The following is a 23,541-nucleotide window of genomic DNA, read 5'->3' as shown; positions in this document are numbered from 1 at the left end:
CTGTCTGACTGTTCAGACACTGTCAGACCCTGACAGAGAGGATCATATGTACGTCATATGTTGTGCTTGTAACATATTCTATTGAACACCATTAACCTAAGCTGGCCTTCAGACTTTCTTCTGCCCTTATTTTGGGGATGCTCAGGGTTGATCTCTTGTCTACTGTGTAGAATATTTAATACACACCAACACAATGCAGATTCAGCTATAGTTAACTTTATTTGTAAGTACAGACAGAACAAGAACAATTATCGCTGTTATATTATTGGTTTCCCTTTTTGTGCGCTCCAGCTCAGTCTTTCCTAGGACTTAAACATACATTCTCAGAAACATGTAAATTACTTTAATAAACGAAAACGATGAACCTAAATGTAGAATTCACAACTAGGATGATTTAGAAATAAGGAAATAAAAAAAAAAAATGTACCACTAGTGAACATTTTGATAGAAATTCTAGGGAGACATTCTGAATCTGTCATGCCTGCTCTACTGAGGGAGTAAATAAACAGTTTGTTTGGTTTCATAAAAATACACAATGGAAAGCAATTGAATGAAAAAAGAAATTAAACAGATCCTATTTTCATACTCTGCAATAGTTCACATTTTGATATTGTGAGCTCAAGAATAGGTCAATGTTTTATCCCCTTTTCTGAAACAAATAACATTTTCCCGCTATGTTTACTTCCCCTGACACTAAACAGTAGTACATTGTCATAAATATGGTAGATTAGTGCTGGCTAAGACAGAGAAAAGACAGAGAAACACTGCGATAAAGTTTACATTATTGCATGATTAGATGCCATCATCTTACATGTGAAAATGTACACTGTTGAGAGGAGGAAGAGGGGGATGGAGTGGAAAACATGATGAAAGATGGTTGAATAGATGGATTAGCGCAGGAAAAGCAGATAAACGAGGGGAGTCGTAAAGAGAGGAGGAGGGAACTTTACATTAGTGTGCAACAGCTTGTCGAAAACACTCATTCATTCATTTTCACCATTTCGTCTCCATCTCTTTTAAAAGATTTCAGATACAGATTGATAAAGCCAAGAGGTGCATAGAGGCATGGCAGTGGGTTGGGGAGAGTGAAGAGACTTATCGGTGTTCTAATTAACGACAGCATCACTGCTCAGTATTGACGCATAGTTCAAAAGGGGACTAATTCTCAGAAGTGATTGGACAAAGATGCAAGTACAAACTTCATTTCTGTGTTCCGATAGATGTTTTCCGCCAAAGCTACACAGGTGTTTTGGAATAGTAAGCTGTTTCAGTGTCTTTTCTGGCTCGCTGTCCCAACCATTTAATGCTGTGACACTTTTCCTACTGTAATTGATTTGTGGTCTCTTTTTTTCGGTCCACTGTCTACTTTCACTGGTCGGGGTAAACATTCAATTCAGCATAGATCACTTTCAGGTTCAAGACCTTCAAATCATTAAAAGGCCAGACATTAGTGGAAAACTGAGTTAAAACACAGTTGAATCTTGTAAGTTTAATTCACTCACATCATCTGGTAGCTGAGTACCCTCGTTGCTGCATCGCTGTTCAATTTTTAGTATACAGCGTTACTATGGAGATGTAGCCATACCACTGTGAGTTGTACTTGGTTTTTCTTTTTATCCTGGCGGCACTCGGGGGCTGGGAGTGTTAGCGTGAATATTTTTTGCATCAATGCGTGTGTATGAATACATCATTTCTTTTAGAATGTGGTTTCAGCTCAGGAGGTGCAACATTATGGATACTGGTTGACTCTTGGTCTTAAAATTTGCTAACACACACATACACACTGGCACACACACCCACACACTTATGACTCATTTATGCAAACACACACGCGCATTAGAAACAAAGCCGAGTGCTGCTACTGGGAGTCTCCAGAGTCTCTTATTAGTCCGGCTAATTTCACATCATTTGACAGATAATTAATTCATATATTTAATCAGCAGAGACTTAGAAAATAACACCACATGCCTTCATGTAATCCCATTTACACCTAGCATTAAAATCCCCATGAAGTCAAGAAGACCATTCGCCATAAGCTATGCCTGGTTTAGAAAAGGAGGGGTGGAGATGCTCCTCTGACAATTTTTCCAACATTACAATATTAAACCAGAGACTAAAAAAAGGCCTAAAATGCCGTCTTAAGACTCTATTGGCTTTAGGCCTCTAAAAAGATTTAGCGGATAGAGCTCAATTGTTTGGTCGGGCAAAAATCACATCCCTAATCCTATTTGGGTGTTTCCAACCTGGCCTAAAGCTTCTCTATAGCCTGCTTATGGCTTTGGGATTTTAAAGAAAGGTGTGCATGGGAAAACATTTTCAACATCAGGACAGATCTTTAAAAAAATAAACCATCTACTTTTACTGATACAGTAACAGAAGACATCTTTCACTTTGGTGCAACATTGGACGTCTCTGGCGTGAATATTTGTGTTCCCGTCAACCCTCAAACAGTGCCACTTGCTTTGTTGTGCTTCTCTTATTGTGAAAAGTTTTATCACATACATATCTAAAAGAGGTTGGACAAAATAGTGTGATTTCTTTCCTTCAGCCCCTCTGTAAACCCCAGTGTGCTTTGCTGTCTTTCCAAAAACAATATATATATTTTTTTTACTAACGAAATTGCTACCACTCCCCTGTGACTAATGTCAGATCGATAATGTATGGAAAGGCGAGCATTCTAAAAAATGAAAATATTTCTCCTATATGATAAAATGATTTGGTAAGACATCAAATCTATCCTTCTTTGTCTGAGCTCCCACTGGCTCCTAGGAAAAACATTTAGTAGTCATTAATATAAAGTCTCACCTACTCACTTTGAATATATGAGGCAACATCAACAGCATAGAAATGGAAATTGTGGCATTTAATTGCAAGTAGATGTTAGGGCCCTGTTACTGTTACACATTGTTATTTTGTAGTACATCACATTTAAGACTAGCACTTAAGTAATGGAATGTATCACCATTAATATGTATAATGTCTTTCTAAAAAATCTTATTTTTCACAAGTTGACAGGACATTAAGATATGTATTGAGATGTACTGATTTTAGACCTAATCACCAGATCTATGGGAATAACTTCCCTTTTGGGAGATTAGTGGTACAATTCAATAAGGATTACCATCAAATGAACACATTATTGAGGATTATCACATTAACTTCTATTTACACCCTCTGGTGTCTGGATATGTGTGGAGCTGTGCTTCATAATGTTTCCCCTCTGTAACCATCAGTATGTACAAATCAGGGGCAAACATGTCTTGCCAAAAATAGGAGTCGTCTTTAACGAAAAGGATTCCTGTTTTTTTCCTCCTCTTTTAACCTTCCCTACTCCTCCAACTCACCATTTACAGAATCAGATGATTTAACTCCCTACTATGACTACTACTCCCCCCTCCCTCCCTCCGCCCTCTCACTCTACTCCTCGATTTCCAGTATCAGGTCATCTCCCTCCAGGGAGGAGTCAGCCGTGACATGAACAGCCTTAATGGTACCGGCCACCGGGGAGTTGACCACCGTCTCCATCTTCATGGCCGAAAGGACACACAGCGGCTGGCCCTTCTCCACCTTTCATGATTATAGAGAGAGTTCACAGAGCATTAAAAACAGGAGTCAAATGTGCAGACCACTGAACAAGCACTGTAGTCAAAGGATAACAGAAAAACTACACCCAAAGCATAGGACATAAAAGCTTGTTAGGCAAGAGCTTAATTAACAGAGTAACTAATACAGACAATAACACTAACTGTCAATGTGAGTTTCAATTTAAAATATGACTGATCAAAGTAGAGAAGAGAATGAATCTATCAGACAGTTTCTGATTCAAACATTAGCATTTTGTTTAGGCAGAGTTCTTGTATATTTATATACATACTTTTTGAAATAATAGCCAGCCCACACCTCCACTGCAATGGTGTAGATATCTTTCTATTTTAGTGCTACTATGAACAGGTTTTTCCTGAATAGAAACACCTTTTATTCATAAAGTGGCAACATTATCTAAATAAGGAAATTTGATCAAAGAATAGAGGTCACATAAAAGCAAAACTATCTGCAGTGTAAGGTAATCAAATCTGATTAGGAAAAAAAGGTTAACAGGTTAACAGTAAATTGACCTTGGATCCCACTTCCACTTTGACCTCCAGGACTTTTCCAGGCATGGGTGCTCCCACCTGACCCTTGATAGACTTCTGAGCCTTAGGATGGAACTTCATTTCCTGTGTGGAAGGAAAAAAGAGAAATTTCATGCATCCATCTGTTTAGTCGATCATCGATGCAAGTCATCCGCATTTTTTTTTACCCTTAGATCCAACATCAGTTTTTCAGGAACTTTCCCATTATCCATCTATTCATTGTTAACCTGCAGACATATCTCTCTCTCTCTCACCATCCCATCTATCCCTTATCCATAATTGATCTACACCTCCCTCATTCCCTTCTGTGTACCTTCATGGCGACGGTGTCTTTAACCAGGACCGATCTCAGCTGCCCATTCAGCTCAAAGAACACCTCTCTCTGGCCTGCCTTGTTCAGGTCACCCAGTGCCAGCGCCTTGATGTGGAGGATCTTCCCCCTCTCCAGCTCCACCTGAGAAGAATCAAAGCCAGAGACAAGTAGAGGATTGAAACAAGAGGGAAGGACAGAAGAGAAAGAATGGAATTGGAGGGAAAATGTGAAGGAGGATGGGACAGAAATTAAGGTTATGCTAGAAAATTGAAATTTATACATGGGTGCCTAGCTCACAAATCCAGCTTAAGCATAAAATAAATTTGCAGAGCTTGGTTTAATGTAAAAAAGTAAAAAGTTAGTGGAGCGAAAAATGCACCATGTTTCTCTCTCTTCCTTGATTTTTTTTAGCCCACGCCGAGCTGGAATTTTTCTAAGCATGCACTTGGTGGAGGGCAGAGACACATGGAGAGATTCATGAGAGGAGACTCATTAAGCCTCATTGTAATCAAACAGCTTAAAAGATAAATCAAATAGCGTGGCTTAATCTTGTGAACTTTGTATTTTACACCAATATACAACTATTTCATATACTCTACATCTATCTACATTAGCAACTGTAAGCAGTGTACATTTGTGTTTTACTGTGTTTGCAAATATAATTTATTTTATGCGACTGTAATGTGTTAAATGTCACAGCAGACATATTTACTTCTCAGAGTAGGAAAAGCATTGGTGTTAACATAACATTAGTAAGACCTGACTGTGATGCTGCTTTCATATGAGATTGATGGCAGAGATGGAGAAGATGTACTGTGCATTAACAATATGACTACATATCCATTTATTTGGGTTTAAAAACATAAACAACAGTATTTTGGCTGCCGTGAGGCTTCAATACATGTTTGGTTTCAGGCTTCTGCATACAGAAGTGCCAAGTCTGATATATCAGTGTCTCCCAGTTGCAATTATGACTTGGATAGGTTGATATAAATGCAACATACAAGTCTTCCGACTTTTAATTACAATAACTCTGATATGACATGAACTCAGAATAAACCAGCATGAACAACACCAAGATCCTGATACTGAAGTAGCCAATTGGAATTCAGCGAATCATTATCATTTCATTATTTACAAATGTGCCTTTTCTACTGTGATGCGTCTTCTAGTGTATCTGGGAAAATCCAGACACTCCGTGGTGACATGCACCTGATCTTACTAATGCCCTTAAATGACCTGTTTAGCCTACATGCCACAAACAAACGTCACCAGTCAGGTTGGAAATGGATCAAGACCACCAGAGTTCGACCGACGGCTTTCACACCAGCCTAAACAAACCAAACTTAACGGACAAATGAAGCAGAGTTCGTTTGAAACACACCAAACAGGTCGGGGGATGAAAGCGGCCTAATAGTGTCACCTAACACTAGCCCTTGATTTTTAAGACATGACTTCAGGGGCTGCAAAGTCCCGCTAAACGGGCATTTGACATTTATTTTGACACGTTATTGGCTCAAAATGGATATTGAGGAAAGAAATAAAAACACAAGAAGGAAATATGTGTAAATACTCGGACAAACACTCTGACTGTACTATATGTGTAAGCACCAGGGTACTACCTCAGAGGACTAAAAAACAAGACACGTATGGGTCTATGCTGTATCTCTATCTGTGTGTTTCCATCAAACAGAGAAGCAGCATAGACAGAATGATAATGTTGGATATAAAGTGCACCTTTAGCATAACTGTACACTCTGTGGCTTACCTACTACCTGTTAAGTGTCACTTTAAGACAAAGACATTACTCTATCTCACTTTATCTCCAGACGTACTCTTTCCTTCTCATATCCATTCTGGTCACTGCTGCGTTCTCTCTCTCTAGTCCTTCCCTCGACACCGGCAAACTGTACTTCTTCATTTATATCACGCCTCTTCTGAAATATCTCATCTCACCGGTCAGAATTTTTTTTTTCCCCCCCTTCTTTCCATTTGTCCAACTTCCTCTGTCTGGTTTTCAATCTCTCTCTTTGTCAGTCTTCCCATGTGTCACAGCTTTAAATTTTGTATTGTTATTTTTGCAACCCATTCCTGGGGCCTAGCTCCGTCTCTCATGTCGTTGTAAATATCCCTCATCTGCCTCTTTTATATTCCCTTTAATTTATCCATGGCTCTGAGTCTTTCCTCTTCCGTGTCTATCCACCGCTTTTACTCGACCCTTCCCCTCTCATCCTTTTTGTTCCTCTCATTACCATCTCGACTGTTGAGCCTCCATTGATATTTCAAACTAAGTCAGTAGGAAGACGGAAATATGCGCGGCTGCAGGTATGTATTGATCTCAATTTCATTCTGCCTCTGTCTTTCTCCGGCTGTTCTGACTCTTCATCTATTTCCCTCACTCCCTTTCTTTGCATGCCTTTGCTTCTCCCAGGCACTCAATCTTCACCTCTCCGTTTCTCCCTCCACCCTCCTATACGGTGAACTTCTCTCCTGCTTGTGCCATTTTGTCAGGCTCTTGGCAGCACTTTGCAATAAACAATTGCCTTCCCCTTTCTAACTGACCCCAACACTACATCTCCTCACAACTGTTCCCATGAAAAATATAGTATCCGTCTTTTTGAAGAGTTGCACGAGATTTTTATAGAACCTTTTGAAGAGGATTTTGACTAAAATGTAACTGCGTGTGTTTGCCAGTTTGATACAGATGTTAGGATTCAGTGCACTGGGTCGATATCGGAAACACTAGAAGTGCATTAAGACGTTCACAGATTAATCAGACAAGCTCACACACTGCTAACTCCTACCTGCTACACACTGACCTCCTCACCGACGGGCTTCGATTATTTGCTTTCATTGTTAATCCAATTCCAGGTAATATACCAGAGCTTATTATCTTTGTTTCCAACACTTGTCCCAATTCCACACTACCACCCCGATTTTATACAGTACAGTATGAACTATATATTCTCATTGCATATTGTTACAGTAAGTGTATAAAAACTTGTACTATACTGTTTTGTAATTACTGAAAATTATGCAATACATGCACTGTGATACAATAATCAAATTATGATTTTGGATTGAATGTCAATTCAATTTCACAAAAAAGAGCTTAAAGTTTTTCTCAAGAATTATTTTTTTTGTTCTCGGAGATCTTCCTCAAGCTGTCCCGCTGCATCCACTATGAAATATATTTATGCCAAAGCACTGCCTGGTTGAACATTAACTCACATTTATTCACACAGCACCCTCAAGGACAGAGCTTCTTGTGTAAAATTGAACTGCTAACGCATTTGGTGCAAAATTATCTCTGACACAGAAACAGGTTTCACAGTATGCTTCACATCATGTCTCAGATATGACTTTATTAATGACAGTAATGAGATTACTGCGGTGAACACAGCTCCGTGTGTTGGTGTCTGTGCACATTAGCTCTGACAGGGTGTGTGGATGACTGGCTCCATGTTTGTGTAAATCTGTGTTTATATTTCCATCAAACATGATTAATACCAAACTGAGTCATCAGCACATGCCATAAAGGTCGATGTCTTTTTTTGCCTCGTTTGTGCTGAACAGTATTCATGTGTGGGTGTAGGACATGGGCTATGGACGGAGCCGTCACCCATGTGTAGGCCTAAGTGTATATTTGTGTATATGAATGCACTCTAAAAAGTCTTCAGATGCTTTTTACCAAAGTGGTCTTTTGATTTAAAAAAGCTCAAAAACAATTATATAGGACTGATATAATAAATAAAAATGAAATGATACCAAATAAAAAAAAGTGTGAAAAAACAAAATGTGTCCTCCCACCACATTCACTGCACAAAGAGATCTTCCAGGCTCGCTGTTCCCTTTTTGGCTAATAAGGCACTCCAACTGGATTTGCAAGAGGCTTGAAATGAAGAGCTTAACAAAACCAAATGATTACTGTGACAGACTTAATATCTACTTCCCACAACATCAACAACTTAGGGCTTTAGGTCTAAGTCAGCGCTCAAAAAGATTTGGTGGTCAAATCGGTTTTGATAAAGATTTCCGATGTGTGCTTCACACAATAGCTGCCAAGAGCTCATAAACAGATTTTGTTCCAAACATTAAGGTAATAGTGGGGATGCCAAAGTCATCTGTATTGGACACTGGCCGTCAACTGCTGCTGTCACTGTTGTCGCCACAAACGCTCACAACCACAAGCTTAAAGGCTTTTATTTTGCCTTATCATCTGATGGCCGATTATTCTTTTATTGTAGCTAATCTAACATAAAAAAGTACATTTACTTTTTTCTAAAACTATGGAGTGCTCATCTATATGTTGCATCCGTCCTTTACAAAACCTGGTTAATTAATATTTTCTGTTTATTTAGGGCTTTTAACAGGTATGTGTCTATAAAGTGGCCACTTGTATACCTCCATACACTTGCATTCTGCAAACAAAGGTGTACCAGAGCTTTCTAGCTGCCTGGGGTGGGGTATGCATGATGGACTGCGTGAGACTTCCCTGAGTTTAAAACTCACCAAATTGCACTCGCTATTTACCTCAGGGCTCTTCTTTGCCTTAACAGTGTTGACTATTATTCTACAAAGCAATCAGAATGAGCACAACAATAAACACTTCCTATGATCACCAACTAATTACCATTTGTGAAGGTCCTGAGACAGGCCGACACCCTACAACACCCTACAACACCCGCACTATCTGTCCATATATTTGATAACAGCAGTTTCCTTGTGAATTATATCTCAAAGCCTTGCAGCAGCTGTCACTCATCTGGCCAACAGTCAACCTGCATCTTTCATATTTTACATCAAATTGGCCTGGGTATCACAAGCCCACACCTCATATCACCAAAAAGTCAACTTGTCGGGAATTGAGGCAACTCAATTTCCCCCAGTGATGTTTTAAAAACTCAGTTATCAAATACAAAGAAAATGTAAGACCCGAGGACAATGATGCAACATGCATCCCATTGTGTTTTCTTATTGTGGGCAGAGACATTATTAGTTTTAAGAAAGCAACATTTCTCAACACTGTCTATACCTACAAAATAAAGTATTGATTCCGAGTCAAACATTAAAGGCCTCAGATCTGAACTGTTGTGAGCCTTTATGCTGTGATTATGTGTGGGAGTGTTCCCATATGTTCTGTGGGTCATCTCTCTATTAATACAAAATAAGTAATTACCACAATACAGTTATATAAATTGCTTCTTTGATTAGAAATAAATACTGATTCAAACATGCCATGCTCCTTAATTATATAAACTACAATGAAATAAATGCTTCTGCCTCAGCTTACTTTCATGAACATCACTATTAAAAATAAATTGGAATAGAAATGACAACAGCAAAATCAATCATTGCTCCTACAGTAATAGGCGGCATCCTGTTCATCTGTGTATACAGCTGCCACTGGGACACGTAATACATAAACACAAAATTCAGCACTATTATTATGTGGATGGCACACACATTTCTCTCTATTAAATAAATCAGTGAATTAGGCAATCAGTTAGCATCTTGTCTGTCAGAAATAAAGTGCCGGATGTCCTTAAACCTTCTCCAGCTAAATGAAAACAAATCTGAAATCATTCTTTTTGGTCATCCAAAGTCCAGACAAACTTTACACAAAATGTTTCCCTACAAATGTAAAAAAACTAACATTTTGTACAAATGTCAATCATGCAGCCAGAAACCTAGGTGTTATATTTGACCTTTCATTTGAAAAACGAAGTCAGTCAATCATTTTTTAATCAATCGAGTAGCATCTCGATCAATCTTTTCTATCTCAGCCTGATGTAAAGAATGTCATTCATGCCATTATATCGTCTCGGTTGTATTATTCTAATTCATTGTATTCAAGGTTAAGATACAAAACACAGATGCTCAGCTTTTAACAAATACTAGAAGACAAGGTATCAGCCCTGTTTTAGTCTCATTTCACTGGTTACCAGTAAGTTTCACAATTGATTTTCAGATTTTACAGATCACCCTTAAAAGCACTTTGTGGCGTATCTCCAAGATAAATAGCTGTATTGCTGCTCCACTATGAGCCAGAGCACAGCCTCAAATCCTCAAGAAGGGCTCTGCTGGCTGTTCCTTAGTCCCAAAGACTAAAGGAGACTGGGCTTTGCAGTCAGGACTGTGGAACTCACTGCCTGAAGATCTGAGGAGGCAGATCACTTCTCAAAACGTATCTTTGAAAATAAAGGCTTTGTACTAGTGCTGGAACACTATTTTAACTGGTTTAATTGTTGTTTTTTATCTCATAGTATTGTTGGATATTTTATTCCATTTCATAAATATTATTTTTTTCAGATTTAATTTGCCTCATTGCAGTCTTTCAAAGTGATGGATGAATATAGTTTAATATAATATGTATTTTTATATTAATACAGCAGCTTCTTTTTTCCCTTGAGGAATTCTACTCAGTAAAAGAAAAATGACATCCAACAGAAACCTCATGCTGCATGTGACAGGTCATTTTTTTGACGTGTTTTCATTCCATCTCTCGCTTGGTCCCGCTAATCGCACTGATCTGGTGGGAGTACCCATCGTCATGACAACAGGGGGGAGTTTGTTTCTGTGGGGATGAATGATGTTGAGCATGAATCAGAGAGTCTGAAAGTTCTTAAAATGACAACAGTTCTGATGGAGTGTAGATTAGATAAAGAGCAGTGAGGGAGGGGAATAGTGAAGGTGGGAAAACAAAACAACTGTTCTGCATTTGGGAAATGGTTGAATGATGAGTTTTCCACTTAGAGAGAAAAAAGAAAATTGAGTCACTGAAAGCCGGGTTAAATACAAGGTTACTCATTTTAAATAAGTGAAATCTACTTTACTGCAAGAAAAGCTTCTACTGCCATATTGGAAGATGGATATTAAATCTATTTATCCTGCTCTACGATTCAGTGTTTTGTTGGTTATTTAGCCATTTTTGTTGATAAATATTGTTTGGACTAGAAATCAAGAACGATTTTTTCGGAGTAAACAATTTAGTATGTTGAAGGAATAAGAAAAGAGCAGCACAGACCAAACGTTGGCTTCTAAACAAATAAATATGCTAAAACAAACTGCTGAAGCTGCCATGAGTCTTAATCAAAATATATAAAGGACTTATTTAAAATCAGTGGCTTGTGGACTGACTGAAGGTTTTCCTGCCACATTACTGACTACTGCATCAAATTATACACCACTAGGGTGATTAACTAGAAAGGAGAGTGGGGGGGTCTGCCTGTCTTGGGGTCAATACTAGATCAGCACAATCGATGCAGCTCCTGATTCTTTGATAATAATACAACAGCAGAGTAGTAGTGCTCCCCATGTCCCTCGTAATATAAAATCAATTAACAACAGCCTCGAACCATTTTGCTGCAGTGAAATGAAACAGTAATTAAACATGTTTGCCTTTGACTGCTCTGAATCACTGTCATTTAAATCTGTGTGTTTCTCGTAATGAGAGAATCAGGAGAAAGTATTGAAAGGATCAAAGGAAGAGGGATGTAGAATGAAAAGCTAATTTACAATAGATGATGTGCATTAGGGTTTTACTGGGATTATAATTTAAACTGGTGGAAGGAGGAGAGTGAATGATTCAGGGTAGGGGTGTCACAAAATATATTCATATTGACAATAATTGTGATTTTTAAAAATCAAATATTGATACCATGTTAATTATACACATGATATTGGCGGGTAATTAATCTAGCGACTCTTAAATCATTGTATTTATACAGTTTTGGTAACAGACTATTTCCACCTCCCTACGCTTGTATTGTGATTATAAATTATTTGTTAAAAAAAGAGACAAAAATGAAAATTTGACTTGAGTTTGACTGTTGTCATTATAATTTTTTACAAAAATATTGTTATCATGAGTTCTTTTGCCGACTTGAATAGTGTAGTAAAAAATTGCTATTGTGACATACATTCCTAATGCGGAGTGTATAGCTTTAGTGAAAATGTTGAAGGTAACAGATGGCTGGAGGAAATTGAGATTCCCTTTCATGTTGTCATACAAATGGTTTATTTCATTAATGCACAAAAGGGCTCGAGGGAATTGTTTAATTGAAGCTACGCAAAAAAACATTATTGAAGATAAATGAAAGCTTAGGGGATACTAAAGCGATGAATCAGCTGTCCCTGTAAAAGCACAACACTGTTTATCTTTCAATACAGAACTTGAAATGTCTTTGTGGAAGTGGATTTCAAAACACCTTGAAAGTATTGAGTTCTACTGTCAGGGAGAGGGCTTTACAAAGGTTGAATTTTGTCTAAAAACGCTCCTATGGTCTTGACAATTACTACAAAGCTGAAATCCTCTATGGACAGTAACCATGAAGGTTTTTCCCTCTCTGGAAAGGAAAACGGTTTCAGGCACATGATGTACCACAGTTTCAACTTCAATTATGTATTCCATACTTGCTTTCCTTGCTTTTCATAAATGCGATTTCATATAAATGAAAATTGATTTACAGATAAATTCCAGTATATACTGTGGATGAATACTGTAGGTAGTTTGCTAGTTGGCACACATTCAGCTGCCTCTAAGGCCAATTAATTATTGTGCAGTTAGCTACAACAACTAATTGAAGGGGTTTAACAGCAGAAATGAGTGTTAAGTGCAAATGGATGTGACCCATTTTCCGTTAAGCTAACTTCAATTTATCCTCAGCTTCAATTCACCAAGGTGAATAAAGTTCAACTCAGTTACAAAACAGAATGTCACCACCATACCCATCATCATTACCTCACATTCTGCATGTTTCCACCAAGAACACTACCAGGTGTTTCTCACAAACAAACAGACAAACATTTGTCGGGTTAAAAAAAACATCTTACCAATCCAGGGACAAATAAAGCTCAAATCTACAAAAAAACTGGAAGACCCTTTAAGATAACTACTTAAGTATTTACTAAGACACATGTCTTTACCTGATCACATATACAGTATAGTGACAGACTCTTCCAACAGCTTCTTCAGTAGCAAAGAAAAATGTCTCTTTGATCCGACGTTGGATTCTGACATCTGTCGCAAAGGTTACCGTCAGTAGTTTCAACAATCTCTTTGGAATTCAATCTGGACTTGAACAATAACTATAATAATGAGTTCTGTTCATCAAAGTGGCAACTGCTGTCATCCTCCTGAAATATTTTGTTCGTGCTCGCTTTGTCAATAAAAACAGGGTTTCCAAACCTTCTGTCTCATGTTCTGAGAGAAACTTTTAAGTAGCACAGCAGACATCTTGAACGATTTCTGCTTTCTGTTTATTCACATATGTAAAAGTTGAAAGAAAATGGTTTGCTACTTAAACGTCAATTTTACACAGGAATATTTCACTTTCGGGTTCTGTGACTTTGCAGTTACAAGTGGGAGCCAATTATCATATCCTCTCACCAACAGATTGTTACATTTCTGTGTCCCACCAATTTGATTGCATGCAAAGCAATTCAACTTTTTTGTTTTATTCTGTCATTGGACTGCATGTTCAGTTGCCTCCCTGTTGGGAAATAAAAAATGCTACAAGCTTCAGAAATGTGTAATGGTTATATTTGGTCCGAGATACGGGCCCTCGGTGCCTTTCACTGGCCAGCTCTCAAACATCATACGACAAAATGAATCTGTTATTTCTGTGCGGGAAGGCCAATATGATGGCCGGAGGGATTAGAAATGCACTTTGTTGTTCCCTTGATACAGTGTTAATATCTCTGTTCTCCCCACTTCAATGTGACTCTGCACCACACTGCATCAAACCTCATCCACCTGCAGTGACGGAAAAATAATTTCCTGCTCATAAAGTCTGTTCTTTATGGAACTGTTGTTATATCACAGCTAATAAAGCAGCAAATGGATTATTACATTATTAATATTATAAATTATAATTTCATAGTATTTGTGAAAGTTTTTGACTGATACACACAGGTTATCACACCATTGATTGTGATTTACAGATCCCCTATTGTCCAAGTTTTTTTTCTGTCATAGTATTGTTGAATATTTTATTCTATTTTATAATTAGATTATTATTTTTTTATAAAAAAAGAATAATCTAATTACTTTTTAAAACCCGATTTACATAATTACAAATCTGCACTGTAAAAGTGCAGATATTCTGCAGTACATGTATGAACTGCTGGACACTGTTCAATCAGTTTTTTCATCTTTCTGGAGCAAAAAAATAATAATGCAACAGCTTTTTAAGTGACCCTCTCTGTCTGGTAGATGCCCATGTTTTTCATCTAAGTCATTTCTGTTAGAAACGTCACTGATCGAAGAAAGCAGCAGAGATTCCATCTTAAATTCTGTTCTAATGATGTTAAATGGTGTGTAATATTTAGATGTGTACCTCAAACTCCTCGGCGATCTTGGGTCCATCTAGGAACAGCCTGGTGCTGAGACAGTCCACCGGACCAAAGTTAGCTGGTGGAAGAGAAACAGAGATGGTCTAAATATCAGCAAATGTTACTTTATGGTTATGACACTGTATATGAAAGTGCATGGAAACAAAACTAAGACCTGGACACATCAGGGTCAGCCAGCTTTAAAAGGGGGATAGCTTTGGACCAATATTTATTAAAAGAAATAGAAAATAAGACTGAGGATTAACTGGGTTCAGGGGTTTGTTCACTCTTAAGCTGAAGTAGTGAAGGAACAGCTGTACACAATTAAAGCTCCTGAGAAATTTCCTCAGTCAGCAGCAATTAAGCCTTTGTAAATCCAGGCAGCTGAATGTTACTGTAGCTCCTTTAAACAACTCCCAGTCAAGTTTTAAAATGTGACTCCTCTAGAAACATTCCTATTAAACTTCCAACATCACAGCCTCCTCCTGATTCATGCTGTGCTGCTGACTGCATTTACTTCAAACCTGTTGAAAAATGCTGTTACTGCTTATGCTGATTTCTCCCCCTGGCTCCAGCTCTTGCTGTTCTGGTTTCTTACATGTGCATTATGCAAATTCACCACCCGAGACAGGTGAGTGTGTTGCCGCCCCCCTCCCCCCGAACTGCCAAATACAGCAACTGAAAACTTTTTCTACTTGATGGTTGAACTTGAATGTTCTTGAGTTAAGATTTGCTGCTAATTTGAAGCCCCAGTAATAACACAAATGAGAATGTGAGTCTGTGTGTGTGAGAACGAAAAAATAACAGATACAATTAGATCAAATGCAAAACAACAAAATTCTAATAAACAATTTCTTGATACCTCTTCTTAATCCAAGTATCTGAAAACAAATATCCATTATGGAGTCTGCCCACTCACCAGTGAAGTCCTTGAACTCCTGGAACACCTTCGGGTACATGGCTGCTGACATCACATCCTCAGGGGTGATCTCATCACCGTGTGCAGATCGGAGCCCCTCTTCCAGGGCTTTGAAGTCCATGGGTGGCAGAGAAGCGCCGGGACGACCCTCGATACGAGAGAGGGACTTCAGCACCTGGGACAGGAGGTAAAAAGAGAAAAGAAGTGAGAAAGGAGAGAGAATAGGAGAAAAGAAGATGTATGTGGGTGCGAGAGAAGGGGGAAACAAACAGATTACTAAAAGTCTTCATATCTTCATGAATGTTTCACCAGTCTTAGTTTCCCCATGGGACTCTGAACCATATGGGATGTTTAAAGTGCTGGTAAAACCTTCACAACTCTAGGTCTGGATAAAAGCTGTAAACTGTCAAGGCACTAAAGTGACAGAGACTTTGGCTGAGAGGAGGAGGAAGATAAAGATACATGGGGAGCTGTTGTGGGGGAGGGAGAAAGGGAGGGAGAGAAACACTTGATTTGGAGAGAATATCAAACCTAATGCAAGTTATATTTATATCAAAATTTGCATAAAAGTGTAAACGCTATTGGATTAAGATCCGCAGTTATATCCATTTTTATACAACTCCTCTATTTCTCTTAATTTAAGTGTCATCACAGATGACTGCAGTGTTGCCGCACATGTGACACATCATCCTAGAGGCCGCTATATCGCCAATGATATGACATTATATCTGCCCACACAGTTGTTGGTATCTGACACAACTTGTAGACACGTCGAGGTGCGGCCATGATGATGTCAAGACTGGCATTTCACCTCAGGGCTGCGGCTCTGTTTTTAATATTCCCTGATTTTCTTCCGCTTTTGATGACACAGTCTACACAGGCGTAGTCTACACAATTAGCCTTTGTAGTCTGCTTCAGCAAGTGTTTCTTGGAAGTATACAAACAGAAAAAGTGAATAACAAAGCTTCTTGTGTTACCTACCTCTGAGTGTGTGTTCCTTTGATTCTTTTAGGTAATCTGCCCATTTTTTGTCTCTAACACAAGCACTGTGTGAACCAAATTAATATTCAGTTGATCATGTCTCCTGTTTGCAAACATACTGTGCATACTGTCTGCAAATATGTGTGTGCCCTACCGTATTCTAGTCTATGTGTATGTGTAACACATCGGCACATTGATGGGTGCATGTGTGCCTTGCGGAAATCTCCAGACAAAGGGCCCGGTGCAATGCTATTAGTCACAGAGCTAACAGTTCAAAGATAGCTGACTCACTTGTGTGTTAGAGAGAGGCACTTCAAAGATGGCAGGCTCATTTGAGTCCCCCGCTCATTAACATTGCTTCCTCTGAGGATATCTTACACTTAAACTGCTTCATTGTTTAAGTGTGAGACACGGACAAATAGTGACTCTGTGTGTGTTTGTGTGTGCGTGCGTGAGAGAGAGTGTGTCTGCATTAAGGAATGAAGGAAAGACAAGGTTCAAGGTTATTTGCTCTTTCTCCACATTTCTCTCAAAAACACACTCCCACTCTTTTTTTTTTTTTACTGTTACTGATTTTTTTCACTTCTTTTCTTTGCGAGTGCACTGCCTCTGAGGGATGTGCTGGATTTTTTGACAATCGTATTTCTCAAATTCACTTTGTTTCTGATGGCCTCCTTATCTTCTCCCTCTAGCAGCGTCTCCCAATCTATCCTCCCACAGTCTCCCTCTTTCCCTCCTTTTCCCTCCTGTCTTCCTTGTTTTCCTCCACTCTGTCCAACCAAACTGCAAATGAACTGAGTGTGACAGAACTTAGACGAGAAAACGTTTTCCCCATGCATACAAATGTGCATTTAAACCAGTATGGGACTGCAATGAATGCATTTGAGAGCATGTGATATAATGCGTTCTAACTAATTAATGCCACCAAAAGCTCCATCAAAGAATCGTGACTGCTTCCATGCTGCTAGCAGGCAAAAAATAAGCTTCAGCTACAGAACACATATATCTCATGGGTCTTGCATGCAGCACTGCAATAGGATGTATACGTCTATGCTTGCATGCAAGAACATTTACAGCAGCTAACTAATAAGCTAATTACTCAGGGAGTTGCAATTATAGCCGCATACACACACAAACAATCCACCATGGCTGAGATGAACTGATCATTGAAGTAACAGCAAAGGATGGTCAATGCCTGACATAAGGCAAACTACTCCAACAAACACAGCTCTGTTTTAGGAAAATAATTCAATGAATAAAGCAGTGGTTTACTTTCTTCCCTTTAAACAACATTTTCTTCAACCAACTCACATGAGCTTGACACCAATTACTTTGATTTACACTCTGAAAGTACTCTGAGATATTCAGTGGGTGACAGTTAAATGTATCAGATTCATCTCAAGCTCACAGCTTGCATGTAAACAGAGGCGCACACAATAAGCAAGAATAAAAACATTGTGAAAGGAAAGCAAAAACCATTTGGACCAAAGCTGAGATCTGGATTTAACTGAATTAAAGTGATGGAGAGAATGAGTTATTCGGTAAATTGTGTGTGAAAAGCCTCTTGGTGTTTGTGCATTAAATATCGAGGGTGGGTTGCAGAAGAAACGAGCCTCTCTCTGCATAAAGTATTCCAGTGCTGACTGAAAATAAAAGAAGATCATTTGAATAAAGGCAGAAGTTATCCACACTGCTTTTTGTTTAATAAGACTGACACCCATGCCACAGTTTTGAGAAACACAGATACAGATCGAGACACTAATAGAGAGGTAGTGGTCACAGCGGTTGTATAGTGTATGTCGAAAATGAAATCTAACATTAATTGGCAAGGTTGGGCCTGCACTGGGAAGCTAAATTAGAGGAAAGATTGAAACCTGTCTTTCTATTTAGAGAGTAAATAGAAGGATCATTTCAGAAACCAACAACTAAGTTATGAAAGGAGCAGAAAGTAAAAAAAAAAAGATGAACTTGACAGAGCAGGAGAAAATGAACATGAGATAAATTTTATTAGTTGATCAAAATAATAGGGCAGAAAATAGATGCCTAATGTATTCGATCCATCCTTTGATTATATTTCAGGCTCTGCAATGTTAGCAAATGCTCTGTAGCTGCATGAGTGCACACGCAGACACAAAGTGTTACATTCTCAGCCACACATGGTGACATAATGAGTGTCCTGTGGCAAAGTGCAAATAGGGTTTCACGCCGAATGTTTCACATTTTTGGGCACCTGCCAGCTCAGTGTTAATACATTATGAAAAATCTGTGGCTGTGACTAGGGGGAAAAAAGTCCTTGAGTTTTTTTTTCCTTCTTTAAAGGGAAAAAAACACTTTTGGGCAGAAATGTCAAGTATGCCAATATGTCAGCAGGTTTTTGGGGAGAATGTGGCAAATTTGCCTTCAGTCAAGCGTGTGTGTATGTGTTTGTGCGCCTCTCTCTAGGAGACTTGAAGGTGTTGGCCCATGATGCAGAGGAGAGTCTCTCTCTGCAGTCGTCAAGAGAAGAGCCAGGAGATGAGAGGACAGAGCAATATCACGGTTTTCTTCCCCGTTTGCAACTGTCAGATGTAACCAAGCATTTGACAGAGTTTAAGTGTGTGTGCACGCTCACTTGCATCCACTTGTGCCTTTAACCACTGTGCCCCTAGAGGGACATGTTTGCCTTTTTTATTTAAAAATGGATCATTTTGGCTGAGGTCATGCATATGGCTTTGACACCAGCTCCTTTAATAAGTCTATAATAAACTCTGTAGCCAAAATAGAGGCACTCAGGCCCTTAAGGACAAAAATGCCCCTATTGAGATCCATCAAAACCACATTGAACCCACGGCCATTACAGCATGCATTCTATTATATCAGGTTTCAGTCTAGAGCCCTGGCTTCAAAATTATAGTTTTGACTCATTTCCTCAAAATTGATATATCTTCTCATGTTTACCACCGGGGCAAAAACACATTTCTTTCAGGTTTCCAGTTAAAAAAAAAACCCAGCATCAAATTCAATGCTGTTGCTTATTCTGAAATATCACAGACTGCAAAAAAAAAAGATAATTTCCTCTAGCATTTAGTATTATTAGTATAATATTATACAAAATATAATTTTCCCTTTATAATCACAGTGGAATTATGTAGAAAATTAATAAATATTTCATAGTTATGGTCAGGAATGATCTTGGTATAAACATAACTCAGAAAGTGTAAAATAATATCGATAATTAATATTATGGCAGGTTTTCTGACAAAGACATTTTTGTCACATCAGAGCAACGTTTTAAAGGAAGCACAAAGGTTAAATGGGCTCTCCTGCATGTTTAATGTGTTGGTGAGATGAAAAGTACAAGTTCACGGAATTGTGAAAGAGTTGGTTCTAAATGAATGTTGTGGTTGTATTAACCTTTCTAGGTGTTAAACCAATTTAAGGGGTCTTAAACTACCCTTAAAAGTCAAATTGATGCTCATAAAAACCTGAATGAAAATCATCAGAAATCCATGTGAGCAATTTAACTACAGGAGGAAAAGAATGGCATGTATGTGTGTATAGAGGACACACTACTGTACCTTAGATCTGAACGGCTCTGGGAATCCTCCATGTGGTATCCCAATGTATCCCTGCAGGAACTCGACCACAGACAGGGGGAAGGACAACTCATCCGCCCGTTCCTCCACTTCTGCCCTGGTCAGGTTGTTCTGCACCATGAACTGGGCCAAGTCACCCACAATCTTTGAGGATGGTGTCACCTAAAAGAGAAAGAGATAGAAGTGTGAGTACCAAACTTGTTAAATCCTTACTTTTGTTTAGGAAAAGGAAGGAAGTGGAGGATAAATAGAACAGCTAATCTATTTGTATTTCACCTCAGATTCAGCAGAAGATATTAGAGTGAAGCTTCTGCATGCAGATGATATCTCAGTTTGGTTTGGTGGAGGAGAGTTTTTTTTTTGTTTCTCTCTCGAACATGACCACTGGCCTTTTAATCCAACCAACATCAAACAAGCAGACAGAAAATATATTCAAGATAATATTACAGTTTTTCATGGTGTAATCTTGCTTTTAATTAAAAAAATAAAGTTGCAGTAGCTGTTTGACAGGCTGCACCATTATTCTCTATAAAGTCCTGCTGTGTTGTTTCATGTCAGCAGCGTGCAGGTAGGAATGCACCTCCACAATGATTTCACCAACAGAGACGAGTGGTGACAAAGTCGTTGTTTTAATGAATATGCTGTCTGTGAAGATTAAGTACAGACTGACCCAGTGAAGAAAGGGGGTTTGGACAGCAAAATGAGAAATGATTAGATGTTTGAATCTATACAGTCTCTTTAATCATTTGATTTGGCAGCCATGAATTGAACCACACAGGTTTTCTCTGTGAAAACATAGTGAACCGGAAAAATGAATAAGGAAGAAGTAGAAATGCGGAAAACATTTATTTAAGTCACAGATAATCATTCTTTCATTATTTATAATGGCACATAATTATGGAAAAGGCGATCCCTTTTAGCATAATGGTGATAAGTTGAGTCTTTTTTTGACTGTGAACAGGACACTGAAGCGAATATCAAATTGCACACATTAGTCTTTGATTTTTAATGAATGGAGACACAGATTTAAGGCTTCCTGTTCAACTCAAGTTGCTATTCAGACCATTAAAGTGAGAGAGGTCAAGAAACATGACCCATTGAGAGTCCCATGTTTGGTATATTAGCCTGACTCATGGTTTGAAGGAGCTGTAAACTTAAGCATTGACAGCTAAAGCGCTAGAGAAAACAAAGAGTGGGCCCATACTACAAGACACCTATTTATGTGGCAGTTAGTGCACTCTGCTAAAAAAATATAGATCAAATTTATATTCCCCACAGAATTTCCCAACACAGAACTTGACACATATTTCTAAGAGATATGATGCAAAAAAAAAGCATGGGACAGGACGCACACACACATGTGCTCATTCACAAACACCACTCTGAGACTACCAAAACCCCCCCTGGGGCTTGGATGTTGGTGAGGCTGATCTCCTGAGATCACTTTAGTCTTTGAACAAGCGCAGTCTAACTTGTGTGTGTGTTCTTGTAAGTTCCTTTGGTCTTTAAAGATGACAGGACTACCAACCACCTCCTTCTGTCCCCGTTGTAAACTGTAAGTGCCATCAGTGCTAACACTTAAGTAATAATTAGTTTAATGCTACCCTGTAAGATAAAGTGTGTACTAAAGCATTTTCTATATATAGTATATTATTGTGATTTGTCATGAAAGTAAAAGTGCAGCATACTGCCCCTCTTAATCCACTAAAAGAGAACATAAGCTATTAGTGCGTGAAGTTTATTTTTTTTCGAATGATAAAAACTTTATTCATTCAGAAATGTTTGTGTACTTGTGTCCATACTTTAATTTGGAAGGACTGTAGAGATTTGTGTTCCCTTGTAGACCTGGGAAACTGATTCTATATTGAATACTGGCGGCTGCCCATGAACAAAGCAATTTTTGGTGCAGGGATTTCCAGAGGATGTGACCGATCACTTGGCCTTTAATGCTGACGTCAACATTGTGTTCCTTAAACTCATCAGATTTTATTACTTCCCCTTGTTTTGATCATTCCAGAGGAAAAGAATCTCACTAATGACATAATAACACAAGACTACTTGGATGGGTAGGTAACATCTAGGTATGTTATGGTCTCCAGTTTGAATTATTTTGTTTCTGAAAAAATCAAATTATCTCTGTCACTTTGGCATTGTGGACAGCTGTAACTACTAAATTACCCGTGAGCAGTAGGCCTTTTTTTTTTTACAGGGGGGACAGACCTTGTTCATAACCTTCCCCATCTAAAGAGTTTAGAGAATATCATAGATCTAAGACGTAATTTAGAGAAGGACAGACTCAGAGAAAAAGTCACAATTCCAAATCCATCTACTACTTCAGCACCACAGATGTAGTGATACACAGCACAGTTAGGCTTCAACCCCTCTGCGAACACTCTCTCTGCTACTAGGGGCAGGTCAGCAGGTCTATAAGGGGGACACATTTTACTGCATTTTTGCTTCTCCATTGAACCGCCCATGAACCTTGGCATGAGCATAGTGTGTATGAAACACTGTGCCATAGTTTCTGCATTCATCTGACATTGACCCAGAAGTCAAAACTGAATTGTTTAAGCTGTAGATTATTTTTAACAATTCTCAATGTCACAATCTTTAGCTTCCAGTCAGCCAAAACTGAGTTTTAAGTTTGATGATTCAATTTGTCTCACCAAATGCACCTAAGGAGGTGTGCCTTCCTTTATTTCTGTTTCTTAAATCAAAAAAATCTGATATGTGCACTGATGACGTAACAGGGAGGATTTCAGAACCATTCAAGCAGGCTTTTAAAAACAGCCCAGGGTACGTGTTAAAGTCCACAACCACTAATTTTCAAAGGGGCCTTACAAGCAAATGAGCAGCAAGATTCAAGACAGGAATGCATCCCTGCTGATTGAAACAAGTGAGCACTTCCCTTCAGCATGTCCCTGCCACAACACCCAAAGCTCAGTTTGATTGGCTTTGTGGAAAGGGGCGATAATGATCCATTGCTTTAACAGAATGACTGTTTACAGAAAAGCTTAAGGGATTTGAATCGGCTGTTGGAATCCCTGGAGAGAACATTAACTTGGGATAGCGGTGGAACAAAAGCTCACTGCTGAGTTACCCGAAATCTATCTTAAACACAAGAAAGCAGCATGACTGTGCATTCCTTGTCTACCTTTAGCCTGTCTCCTGATCTCTATTGTTTCCTCTGTCTCCAAAGTACATTTTTCAACTTTTTGCTGCAAAATTAAGATAGTTACTTTTCTCTTTATCATCTATCTTCATGAACGATTCTTCTTACTCCAT

The 23,541-nt window shown here is 38.6% G+C and overlaps 1 protein-coding gene across 3 annotated transcripts in view; it reads right to left on the bottom strand.

Annotated features, from left to right (window-relative positions):
- Nucleotides 1-203: 203 nt before the first annotated feature.
- Nucleotides 204-23,541, bottom strand: part of pcxb (pyruvate carboxylase b) — a 269,858-nt gene continuing 246,520 nt past the window's right edge. For all 3 annotated transcript variants that reach the window (XM_054600910.1, XM_054600909.1, XM_054600912.1), the window contains exons 22-27: nucleotides 20,239-20,418; nucleotides 15,701-15,875; nucleotides 14,787-14,860; nucleotides 4,447-4,587; nucleotides 4,116-4,217; nucleotides 204-3,567 (exon numbers count right to left, since the gene is read on the bottom strand). In XM_054600910.1, the coding sequence (XP_054456885.1) occupies nucleotides 3,418-3,567; nucleotides 4,116-4,217; nucleotides 4,447-4,587; nucleotides 14,787-14,860; nucleotides 15,701-15,875; nucleotides 20,239-20,418 (822 nt within the window). In that variant the 3' untranslated portion in view covers nucleotides 204-3,417. The remainder of the gene's footprint in view (nucleotides 3,568-4,115; nucleotides 4,218-4,446; nucleotides 4,588-14,786; nucleotides 14,861-15,700; nucleotides 15,876-20,238; nucleotides 20,419-23,541) is intronic.

This window comes from Anoplopoma fimbria, chromosome 7 (genome assembly GCF_027596085.1).
Source record: "Anoplopoma fimbria isolate UVic2021 breed Golden Eagle Sablefish chromosome 7, Afim_UVic_2022, whole genome shotgun sequence".
In the NCBI taxonomy this organism is placed as follows: domain Eukaryota; kingdom Metazoa; phylum Chordata; class Actinopteri; order Perciformes; family Anoplopomatidae; genus Anoplopoma; species Anoplopoma fimbria.
This window is presented reverse-complemented; position numbering and strand designations above follow the sequence as displayed.